At 43.0% G+C, this 12961-nt stretch overlaps 1 protein-coding gene across 2 annotated transcripts in view; it reads left to right on the top strand.

The window, feature by feature from the left end:
- Positions 1-7659: 7659 nt before the first annotated feature.
- The window catches only part of tncb (tenascin Cb), a 28165-nt gene continuing 22863 nt past the window's right edge, over positions 7660-12961 (top strand). For both annotated transcript variants that reach the window (XM_070833783.1, XM_070833782.1), the window contains exons 1-4: positions 7660-8146; positions 9775-10995; positions 12158-12421; positions 12508-12623. In XM_070833783.1, the coding sequence (XP_070689884.1) occupies positions 7660-8146; positions 9775-10995; positions 12158-12421; positions 12508-12623 (2088 nt within the window). The remainder of the gene's footprint in view (positions 8147-9774; positions 10996-12157; positions 12422-12507; positions 12624-12961) is intronic.

Raw genomic sequence — 12961 nt, 5'->3', positions numbered from 1 at the left:
AGTCCAGAGACTAAAGATGTTCGGTTTCATGAAAAGCAAAGAAAAGCAGCATATATTCACATTTACAAAATTACTCATTTTTGTAATGAAAAATGCAGATTCATTTTTGGATCATCGATCCGTTTTTTTGACTAATTACACACCAAACGAGCAGCCAAGTGCACATGATATTAACCTAAAAACAGCAGGATAATGAGACACAACCAAAACAGTAAATCAAAAACAATAAAGTACAAGACACTAAAAGTCAGCTGGTAGTTTGACGCTGCATACACATTTCTCATTTGACTCATTGTAAGTACAAACATATGGAATAGTGCAACTTTAAAGACACAAACACAGGCATAAAATGATACGATAAAAAGATCTTCTATAGTTTTATACTTCAGACACATTATTCAGTCTATGAAACTGGTTCCATCCCGTAGAAATGACGATTCTTTTTTGTTGCCGTCATTCGTGTTGATCTATGAGGCGTGCACTGACCTGCTGAACCCAACTTGCCTTTGAAACATACATCTGCCAGACATGGTTAGTTTTCCAGAGGAGCCGACTAAGACGAGGCTTGTCTTTGCCCAATTAGCTGTGTCCTAATGTCCTGGCCTGACCACATCACTGCCATTTTTCACCCAAACCTTGCATTCATCCTCATCTTACCTGCTCACTCATTTCCCTCACAAGAAATGAGTCGCAACCGATTACCTCTTAGTCTTGTTGTCTAATGCTGCATCTCTCAAGCCATTAACCAATCGGTTTACTTTTTAATTCCATTGTCGGGGTTTTTGAGTTGTTCAGCGCAACAGCAATGGCCACATTGGTGGTAAAAGGCAGACTGAGAAAGATGCCGTGTGCCTTCCAGAGCGTGAGATGATGAAATTTGAAAAAGCTTTTCTGAGAAACAGCAGCAACCGTACCATCGATCGCACGCAAGCAGTCAACTCCAGCTATGCCTTTTCCCAGAAATTCCTTTCTGTGTTTGAAGATTATAACTCACAGCCATAGTGCTGTCCTCAGCAAGTCGTTGCCTCGCTGGCTGTGACCTTGGTGGAGATACAGGATCCAAATCAATAATCACCTGCTCTGGCTCAGGACATACATGGCAGGCTTCTTTCACCCTGCAGGCAAGTTAATTGTGATAAATATATTTATCAGCAGATTTCATTTCTAGTGGTTTGGGGTTCTTTGGGATATGAGATTGCTCTTTAAAGTGGAATTAGGAAAAGATGTATATTTCACGATTCTTGACAGTGAGTATCCGTGACTGAGGCTCATTTCCTGGTCATTTTCTCCTGTTCCAGTGTGACAGTATCTCAAGGTGAAAAGAGCCCCAGACAATAACCCGTCATTCAGTCCTTATTCCAGCGACCCAGATTTGGATTCTGTACCAAAGAAGGCAAGCTGAGTTTTTGTCGTGGGTGACCTACAAAACTAGGCAAGCTTGATAAATTCTTCAGAAATGAAAAGAAAGCATGTGCATCCTATCAGACCTGTTTAACATACAGTCCTGGGACTTGAGTTGTAGTTGTAGTCATTGAATATTTACAGCTTTTACACACCAAGTGGGGCACGCTGCTTCATTATTCAGTTTGTTTGTTGTCAAGTTATCAGACGGATGCTGTGTTGTCTGTTCACACTGCTGCCATAATCCACTGATAGTTAGCAAGTCTTTCTTTTTCCCTTCATCGAAAGCACTGAGAGCACGTCCATGTTGGTCAGCTTTTAAAGAAACTACCACACGTCTAACACTTGCCTCTTTTGTGCCAAAACACATTGCATGTATGGCTGTATATATAACTGCTGCTGAATGCTCGCCGACCAATAGTTTTCCTCTATGACTTATCTCAGACCTGCCATATGGTAGAGTCTCAGCAAAGGTGAACTACAGTGACGATTAAGTTTGTCGGCATGGGGCCTTGGCTGAGTTTGAAAGAAATCCGGCTTCTGGATATGATGTCTGCGATCCTCCCCAGACAGAACGTCTGCTCATCAATTTCTCAACTAACTGAAAGTATAACTTGCGTCTAAAAGATGGGAGACAGTAGTAGTAAACGAACACTGGTAAAGTAATCATCCACCAGGGATTTATTTATTTCCACTGACACAGTCCTGTCCAAATGGAAACAAGATCTATGCTAAGTGACAGACCACCATAGCAAGGCCGATCTTTACACGCCATGTCAGGCAGGCAGGGGCTGTTCAGTAGCTTATGGGGATTTGTGCTGACTAGACTGTCCTGGTTTTACTTGTATCTTGATCCCCTTGGTCCTTCTTTGTGTGAAATAAATGTATCCTCTTGATTTGCCTGAGGATTAAGATTCTAGACTTACACAACATGGAGGAGGAAAAGAAGCAACATCCAGAGACATGCTTGAAAACACTTGGTCTTGCATGGATGGAGGAAGGTATTGCTGCTTCAGCTGGTTGGATGCGTACCATTTTTTTCCAGTACACTTATGGGATGTAAAGAAGCACTTCTCGTAAACTCTGTCATCTTTTGTTAACTTTTGTTTGGGAGGCTCGGTGCATACCACCGACATGCAGCTTTACCTGCATATTGCCCACGTAATGTATGTAGATGTGTTAATGTCAGAACCTGCATCCTGTGTTGGATCAACCAATCAGCTTGTTTGAATTGTTGAGATGGTAACACTTTTCACCGTGTGGACCCACAGATGTGTATAGGTTTATCTTTGCAGAACCTCAACCCTGTTGTTCTGCAAGTAAGGATGTAGCATGACCTGCATTGTTATGAGGCGACAGAAGGAGGAGGTCGCTGTAGATTGGTGTGACTTGGTGTTCAAAGCATTTTCTGTGACACTTTTACCCATTGCAGTGATGGTTCCCTAAACTTAACTAAATAGTTGTTTCAAGGTCCCATATTATGCAAAACTCACTTTTTAATGTTTTAATGCGATGTAAATATGCGTCCCCAGTGTATCTAGAAACCTTCAAACTCTGAAAAAACACCATCATCTCTCTTTTTCTTCTGCTCTGACTTTCACTAAATGTGCTGTAAATGGTAAATGGTCTGTATTTGTATAGCACCTTTCTAGTCATTTCGACTAATCAAATTGCTTTTTTACATCACATCCTCATTCAGCCATTCACACATCATTCATTCAGGAGGAATCTGAGTTGGAGGATTTTCCAAAAACGGTGAAAATTAATTTGAACCATATTTGACATCCCACCCAGTTGTTGCCTACACTCACATGATACCTGAGGTCAGGAGCTCTCTATAACAGTTGGTCCCATGTGTGTAACCTCTTATCATGCTGAATTATAAACCTTCAAACATGCTCTGAGGTCAAAGTTCAAAGGTCAGTATTACACAGCAGGAGCCATGTAGAATCTTCATACTGACCTCTGTCACCCTCCAGGCCGACACCTTTCTAATGATGTATTTAGTTTAACTCTATGACAAAGTTTTCATTTTTTTCATCTCATGGACACAAGGCAACCAAGGTCTAGTTTCAGAGAGCACTTTGAAGACACACTTCATGAAAGGAAGTAAATAAAGTAGCCCAATATTAAAACTGAATTGAAAGTTTCAAATGTATTTCCTGAGTGGAATAGTAGGCTAGTAGTTAGAAGATGAAGAAACATGAAATGAAATATTGACTGAACAAAGAAAATCTGGACAGTACTATGGATAAACACATGAGGAGTAGCTCTATGAAATATATGAAGGTGACAAAGGTTGGATGCATTTCACAGTCTAAAGTCCAGTTTGATGAAATCTATGAAAGTGACAAGTGCAAAGATCAAATGAGGGATGTGACACACACACACGCAGAAAGTTAATTTCTCAGCCACTTATTCTACGAAATGAAAAATTAAATGAGCAACTTCACATTTTACATTCAAAGCCTTTTTTCAAAAAACACAGCGGTGTTTAGACAATTCTAAATGGGATGAAGCCAACTGATGGCGGAGAGCCCCAAACAATAGTCGAACACGCCCACAACATGGTGAACTTATTTAAAAGATATATCTATTGAATATATGAAATATCTAGTACAACCTAATTAGCAACAACACTGCAGATGATCTATGAAGAAATATAAACCATATAATAGTACCAAAGTAATAATAAAAGTTTTGTAACGTAATGCAAAGCAGTCGATTAGGCTCGTGGATAATGATGCCACCGCTATGAAAAACAGCAACTTGATTGCTTTTAGAATGGAGGAGGAAATAATTCAGACTGGTGGCCTTAACGATAGTTCGCCGTATTGTTGAGCCGTCAAAGACACTGTCATGGTTTTATGTTGGGAGATGTTTAACAGGAAGTGGCGACAGTGAGGAAAAGCAGAGCGTCTTCACCTCCACAGAAACAGTCGAGCCGTAATTCCAGGATGGAAGGAGAAATGAATTAAAATGGATGGTCATAGCATGAACCGCTCGTATGGTTGACTTATCAAACACATGTTGACTGACAGCGGACCCTCCAGACTGCTGCGGACTGATGTGTACTGATAGAATAAAGAGAGGAAACAAAGATAAAATCTGGTGGTTAAATGTTGGGTAATGTATAGATTATAGTTAAAAAATTTATATAAAATGAGAAATAACAGCAGAGCTTCTGTGCTCCCAGATCCCACAGAAGTCCTACTGACAGAAAAAGACGTGATGCAGACAGAAAGATAATCCAATAGAGATACATTAGTCAGAAAATCGTGCTAAAGTACACGAAAAAAAAAAAAAAGAATTACATTTTATGGCTATTTCACAAACTTCGATGGGTTGTTGATCTCCATTGACTTTGTTTCGGTACGTTGTTAAAAAGTTGTAGTCTTGCCACGTATTTCTGTGAGATCTGGCTGTGAAAACAACTGCTGCAGCCATGTCTGGTGTGAGAAAAGTAACATGTTTTTTGAACATTAAACCATATGAAGTTATTCTGGTACAACTTTGAAATACCAAGATGATGTTCAAAATGAGCAGAATATGGGACCTTTAACCAAACTGTTCAAATGTCAGATCAGAAATTGAACCACGTCTGTAGTGGGCAAATTTTAAATGACAAATGACACATTAAAATTTTGGTAGGAATATTTTTGGTTTGAATGGAAGATTAGTGGATTTGGATGATATGAAGAACTCTTCACTTTTGTAGTCATGGGGGCAGGGTTAGGACTAGGGTCATGGTTAGGGTTAGGGTTTGCTATTTGATTGAGGCACCCCTTTACTTTAATCCCCAAACAACAATACTGTAAAATGAATTCAACATTCCTGACAGCAAAAGACTCTTTTGAAATGGACCCCAACTGGATCTTGAAAGCGTTTCCAGCTTTCCACTGTTTGAGGTGTAAAACTTTAAGTGTTTCGCTAGCACTCATTCACAACAGGGTAATTTAGATCAGTTGCACTAAATGTGTGTGTGCCAGCTAGTTTCCCCTGGTAAAATTCCCCTCACATTCAAGCACAAGGCAGGCACCAAGCTTTGTTGGTGTTTGAGAAACTAACTATAGAGCAAAACCAAGTGAGGGGGTAACAAAGCAGCAGCAGTCAGATTGTATCAAGTCCATGTCTACAGTGCCAGAAACCAGCTGCATTAGCATAGTGCCAGGGCCACAGGGTGCTCATGAAGGAAGTCCAAACAAACGGATCGGCTCTGTGTTCTCAGGGTCACACTCAGATTCTCTTATTGTGATTGTTCTGCTTCATATTAAAGAGTAGTATATGGCAGCTAGGAGGAGAAAAGGCCAAATCAGAATTTTTCTCCGACTCTATGGTAGTCTATTCTCTTCATCTATTTCGGAATAAAGCCACGTTTTACCAGAGCCACAGATTCTCACACAAAGCCTGCTTTGCTCTCTCAGTTGCCTCGCTCAGAGGTCCATGTGGAGAGCAGCCAGCCTTCAAAGTGAGAAAGCTAACCATCCGCCCAGAACTAAAACCTTAACAGCAACTCAAAGCAATTTTCTGGCTATTTTGTTGATTTAATCCCTAGTTTGTGATGCTTGGGCACAGCGGTGTGACTGTATTGGTGAGCGTTTGGGGGGTGGCGGGTGGGCAAGCTACATTAGCACTTTTACAGTCTACCCTTCATGGAAGCGTTCATCCCTGCCTGTCTAATCAGGGGCAGAGGGTGGCTGAGGAGGGAGGGGTGAAGCCGTGGGATCCCTCCAAGCTGAGCTCATCTGTCAGCTTGCCTAATCACACATCAGGCCGGGATGAGGAGATCAAGCACCTCTTCCTGGAATATCACCTGCTGACTGTCAGCCTCCCTGTCCCTGCACGCATGATGACAATGAAAATGGCCAGCAAAGATGCCATGTGTTTTTACTGCATCCACATCAGTGTGCCTAAGTTAGGCGTAGTGGAGGAAATGAAACCCCTTTATACATACCCCACCACAGGGCTCGAGCACACTATGCATGGCTGCAGTCATGCATTTTCATGTCTGCTTATCCAGACATTTTCATGTTGGCTGTAAAGAGCTGCTATTAACCTTTAGAGCTGCCAAGGCAAACACTGGTTTTATTACAAGGAGGAAAAAAAGGAGATGTGTCAGCATCTCTGACAAGGTGTGGTAAAAAGTGAAATTATATAAACTTAGACTGAGCCAGTCACTTTAAAAAATGGGAAGTCTATTGCCGTGCGCAGAATCTATACTCACCATTTTGTTTCCCCTTTTGGTACTAGTTCTCAAATGAATAACTAGAAATCTGATTATAAGAGAAACAAGATCCTTTATGAATCAGTCCTCTTATTCATAAGTAACACCTAATGTTAGATATAAGTGACCCAGACTTGCATGCAGCAAGGACGTACAGCAAGAGAAAAGCATCAGGATTTAAGGTTACTTCTGTAAATTTTTCCAGCAGATTTTTTAAAAGAATCCCAGAAGCATTTGGTGAAAGCATAAGACATAAAAGAAAACCAGAAGAGCGGTCTGGGAATGCTGACCTACCGTTTTGTGTGTAGCAGGGAAGTTTGTGCAGACCTCTGTGCTTCACAGGAAGCCCACAAATGGTTTGACCATGCATGGGTGTTAATCTGTCAGCTTGGGTTGTGGTCTGGACTGCAGAGAAAAGAACAGGCTCCCCACTGTGCAGGTGTTGCAGGGCTGTTTGTGGAAACCTGTCTAAACGTGGTCAGAAGAAGAGCGCTTCAGATCCCCAAGGTCACACGCCACCCCTGCAGTAATTGCTGCTCTTGGTCCTTGGACCAATTGTGAGAAGAATGCCCCAATGTCATCCGCTAAGTGAGTGTCTCCTCCGCTGAGAGCATAGGGGCTAAAATGGGTTCGAGGCAGCAACAGGATTGGAAGAGGTCTTTAGTTAGGGGCAACAGGAGAAGGTTAATTGCTTTTTTAGAGTCATACTATAATATTTCAGTCCAGCTATGTTCCCCATTGTGAGTGTGTGTGTGTGGGCGGGGGTGGAGGGTGAGTTATCGGGGGCTATAGTAGTGAATCTATTCTGAAAGACAAAGGCATACCAGAAAAGTGAATATCCAACACTGTGAGAATTGCTCTGTGTTGTGTGAGACTACATGTGCCTGGAAAGTAAATTCTCAAAATGGATCAGTCTTCCTCATTTTGCCCTTCTGTCTTTTACTCTAGGACAAGAACATCTGTTTGATACCTGAATAGACTCTGTCCTACGTTTGGTTGATTCTTCCACCAACGCTGCAGTCTCAGTGGCCATCATGGGGGTGAAAGGCTTCCTCTTAGGATGCGTGACCGTGGCCCTGCTCCTCCAGCTGTCCACCGCTGGCCTGGTCCAGAAGGTAATTCGCCACCGTAGAGAGGCTCTAATGCCTAAGAAAACCCAGGAGAATCTCACCCTACCCCACCCTGACCAGCCGGTGGTGTTCAACCATATCTACAACATCAATGTCCCCTCCACGTCCCTCTGTTCTGTGGATCTCGAGTCGCCTGGAGGCACCGAGCTCAAGCACAAGAACGCTCCGATGGACATGCAGAACACCGAGCACATGGAACACACAGAAGATGGTGACAATCAGATTGTTTTCACACACCGCATCAGTATCCCCAAGCAGGCATGCGGCTGCGACAACCAGCTGCCAGACATCAAGGATATCCTGAACAGGCTGGAGATGCTAGAGTCAGAGCTGTCGAGTCTGAGAGAGCAGTGCAGTAGCGGGACAGGCTGCTGTGGAGCTCCAGTTACAGGTGAGTCTCTACCTTTCAGTGTGTCTGCTGCTCTGCTGCAATTAATGTGTTAGATTGGCGCTGTGTTTATTGTTTATTCAACATGTGGTCAGCTCAAATGAAGTCTGTTTCTAAAGTTCTTCCAGCAAATTGTGTATAATTTTTTATACACATTTATTATTTATTGTTTAAAATCATTTTTTGGCAGCAATGGCTTTGCATCTTTTAGCCCATTAACCACAAATGTATTTTGCATTTCTCCTCTTTGCCATTGTTTTCCATTCATTTTACTACAGTGTGGAAGTCAACATGTAAAGACATGAAATGAATTAAGATAACTAATACAATACAGTGAGATTTATGGTCGGTAACATTAGTGTCAAATTGTGATGCAGTTGTGAGGTTTGACTTCTTTGAAAACTATCCCTTTCCAAATACCCGAGTCTTCTTTTTGTTTTTCTTCTTTTTGTCATAACTTGAACATTGTCAATACAACGTTTCGTGGCAGCCATTAGTTTTGGAGTTGTCAGAGCATCCTTGCAGGCAGTTAGAAACTAATATTGCAGGTGGTATCTCCAAATTCAACACGAAATGCAACTTTTAATGACTACTGCAGTCTCAAAATTATCCAACCAGAATAGTAGCCTTAATAGGAGCATGCATTTGCAAATCAGGTCTCAAGCATACCTGATGCTGAACTAATCAAGGTCCTCATTAGTTGCATCAGGTGTGCTTGAGACAGAACACATCAAATACCTGGACTGGGTTTGCTCACAGTGATGTTTGGCTGCATGTTATAAATATGGATAAGTCGAGAGAATTGTCCAACAAGTTAAGAGAGGAGATCGTTGCCTTGCACTAACAAGGTAAAGGATAGAAAAAGATAGCAAAGGCACTGAATATTCCTGGATATACTGTCGGAAGCATAGTTCACCAGTTCACAGCTAAAGGAACACTGGCTACACCACCTGGACGTGGCAGAAAGAGGAAGCTATCAACGGCTGTCACCAGGTTTCTGAGGAGGCAGGTGGACAGAAACCCCAGAGTGACTGCAAAAGACCTGCAGAAAGCGTGCATGTCAAGAAGGGGTTGAATAAAGAGACTGCAGTATTGTGTTGAAATTTGCGAAGCCACCTGTAATATTGGTTGTGTTAGTCTATTTCAATTGTTCCTGTTTGAGTTGTTCATTGAACGCAGCTGAAAGTTTGTAAATCTTGCCAATACACCTAATTTGCAATGAGAGTTGAATAATTTTAGGTGCAACTGTTTACATTTCTGGAAATGGCAATAAAATAATTTGAAGTTAAGTTTGAAGTTGGACCAAAACATTTAGGACTAGATATGTCAACATAAATTACAAAGTGCAGCTAGGGAGGACAGAGAAGAGTGGCACATCTCCAATATATGCTATTTATTTACCCAGTTTGCAGTAGCAATGTCTCTCATTCAAATCTAATTCTCACTTTTGTTTGAATGAACTGTTGTCCTTTTGGTCTCCTTTGATCCAAGGACGAGTTCCCCCTAATGCAGCTTGCATAAATTAGGCTAGAGTTTGCATCTGTTTTGTACAAGCTGTTTTAGTGAGGGATTTGAGATGACATTGAACTAGTTCAGAAATACTTCCTTCTCCTTTCTTGCTGTCCCACCAGGTGAAGTGTCCACAAAGCCCTACTGTAATGGCCGTGGGAACTGGAGCACTGACTCCTGCAGCTGCATATGTGAGCCTGGATGGAAGGGCCCCAACTGCACTGAACCGGAGTGTCCCAATGACTGCCAGGACCAGGGCCGCTGTGTGGATGGCAAATGTGAGTGCTTTGAGGGCTTTGGGGGGGACGACTGTGGTGTCGAGCTCTGCTTGCTGGACTGCGGCGACTATGGCCACTGTGTCGAGGGGTCCTGCCTCTGTGAGGAGGGCTTCATCGGTGAGGACTGCGGCCAGACCAACTGCCTCAACAACTGCCTGGGCCGCGGACGCTGCGTTGACGATGAGTGTATTTGCGACGAGCCTTGGACTGGCTTTGACTGCTCCGAACTCATCTGTCCAAATGACTGCTATGACCGCGGACGTTGCATCAATGGCACTTGCTACTGTGAAGAGGGCTACACTGGAGAAGACTGTGGCGAGCTCACATGTCCTGGCAACTGTAACAACCGTGGCATGTGTGTGAATGGCCAGTGTGTGTGCCAAACCGGTTACAGTGGAGAAGATTGCTCAAAGCTCACCTGTCCCAAGAACTGCAATGAAAGAGGCCATTGCTTCAACGGGAAATGCATCTGCGATCCAGGATTTGAGGGTGAGGATTGCTCCATCCTTTCGTGCCCTGACAACTGCAGCAACAAGGGCCAGTGCATCAATGGACAATGTGTCTGCGACGTAGGATACCAAGGCGAAGACTGCAGTGAGCTTTCCTGCCCTAACAATTGCCAAGACCGTGGCCGCTGCATCGATGGAGTGTGCGTATGCGACAAAGGCTACACTGGAGAGGATTGCAGCACAAAGACCTGTCCAAAAGACTGCATGGGACGTGGAGAGTGTGTGGACGGCAAGTGCTTGTGCTTTGTTGGCTTCGCGGGGAAAGACTGTGGTGAGCTGACTTGCCCCAATGACTGCCTAGACCGTGGTTACTGTGTGAATGGACAATGTGTTTGTCATAAGGGTTTCACCGGCGAGGACTGCAGTGAGAAGACATGTCCTAAGAACTGTCTCGATAGAGGCTACTGCGTTGATGGCAGCTGTGTGTGCTATGAAGGTTTCACTGGGCCGGACTGCTCCTTACTGACCTGCCCAGGAAACTGCCAGAACCAGGGACGCTGTGAGAACGGCGTGTGTGTTTGTGACGAAGGCTTCGTTGGGGAGGACTGCTCTGAGGGTAAGACAGACCATGCACGCATACAGTCTACTCAGTCAGAATTTTTTCCACGCTGTTTGCCATTGTCTTTTTATCATACTACCGGTAGGTGCTGCAAAAGTCCGAAATATTTTTGGCCACTTGGGGTCACAATTTTACAACAAGCTTAACATGACATGTGTCGCCTTCCACATATTATCACCCTGTATAGTTGATATGGCTGATGTGTTAGTAAAGTGTTGCCCGTTTACACATCCACCAGACACAGAGCAGCATTATCAGGAGGAGTTTTGCTCCCGGTGACCTAAATGGTCACTCTCCCATTAGCTCTGCTTTACAATTTAATTTAGATTAAAATCTAAAAATGCACACAGGGTGTTACTTGATGTTCTTTTCTTCTCTAGAGATGTAACCACCACGTGGCATCGGACGGAGCCTTTATATATCATTTCTTTACATTAAAATCTATATTCTGGATTCTATATTTTCACTTAACAGTAAAATAGTCTTAATTTCCCATTCACATAAACTAGCTGTTTTCTGTAAAACCACATGGAAAAAGTTGAATTGTGGTTTTGGAAACTACTGACTGAAAAAGTGCCCATGGTGACAGGGACAGGCAGAAAGCTCCAAAGATCTCAGGTTGTTCTCCCACTTATAGGGAACAAATTGTGTACAATAGGGTCCAGATTGAGCAATGCAAGAAAATGTCTATGAGAACAACACTCTTTCCATGTGTTAAATATTAGATATCTGTTGCATAGCACTGAACTTAGTATCACTGCACTTGGTTTATGGGTAGCATTTATGCATTAATTTTGTCCCTCCATAAATTTTCGCCATCTTTGATTAATGAAAAGAAATCTCCAAAATCATGTAAACCTAAAACATCAGCCTCCAGTGACATTTACAAAAATGTCAACATGACTCTGAATCCTGCACTCATATTATATTAATATTTTCTGAATTGAATTAGTTGAGATAAAGTTGCTTATTTCCACAAGAAAAAGTCTGAGTCATCAGTCTGATGTTATCTGATCTCTTCTTTCAAAATGTCACTTGTTGTTTGGACAAATATTCACCATCTCTTTCCATACAAGACATGGAGAAATCTCCCTTTTCTATGTTTCTAACATTTTAAAACCCCTAATGCAGATCACTGACTTTCAATGTCTCTCCACAGTCTCACCCCCCAAGGACTTAACAGTGGTGGAGGTCACCCCAGAGACAGTGGACCTGTCCTGGGAGAATGAAATGCGTGTGACAGAGTATCTGGTCACCTACGTGCCCACGGCTCCTGGAGGTCTGGAGCTGGACATGCAGGTGCCTGGAGACCAGAAGATGGCCACTATCCGGGAGCTTGAGCCTGGTGTGGAGTACTTGATCAGCGTATATGCTGTGCTCAACAACAAGAGGAGTGTTCCTGTCAGTGCTCGGGTGGCTACACGTATGTTAATCCTCTATGGCAGTTCACAAAATGCAGAGAACAAGTCTAGATGAATTGTAGTCAGAGTTTTGCTCTATGCCCCCCAGATCTGCCTGAGCCAGAGGGACTCAAATTCAAGTCGGTCCGAGAGACGTCAGTGGAGGTGCAGTGGGACCCATTGGACATTCCCTTTGACGGTTGGAACCTCATTTTCAGAAACACAGTGAGTGCTGCTCCCCGGTATGTTAATGGAGCTTTTGTATTCCAGGACGAGGTTGAACTCCAGAGCCTACCACAGCCTCTATCATTATCCTCATTCTCCTACGATAGAGACCATACACAACCCACTGCAAATTCAGTAATTGCTTAATGTGCCTACGTGAGGGTCAGGCTGAGTATCCTGTGGAAAACGGTTTGGTCAAGCCAGAAGGAAGAAACACAGGAGTTAAAACTGTGCATGTCCTAACAGCTCCAATGACCACACAGCACAGAGCGAATGTTACTTTGTGTTACACTTTATTTTCTTTTTTAAGTGCTCATAGGAACACTTCCAAACAGTGC

This window comes from Pempheris klunzingeri, chromosome 7 (genome assembly GCF_042242105.1).
Source record: "Pempheris klunzingeri isolate RE-2024b chromosome 7, fPemKlu1.hap1, whole genome shotgun sequence".
Classification (NCBI taxonomy): domain Eukaryota; kingdom Metazoa; phylum Chordata; class Actinopteri; order Acropomatiformes; family Pempheridae; genus Pempheris; species Pempheris klunzingeri.
Note: the sequence above shows the minus strand (reverse complement) of the source record. Positions and strands in the feature narration are given on the sequence as shown.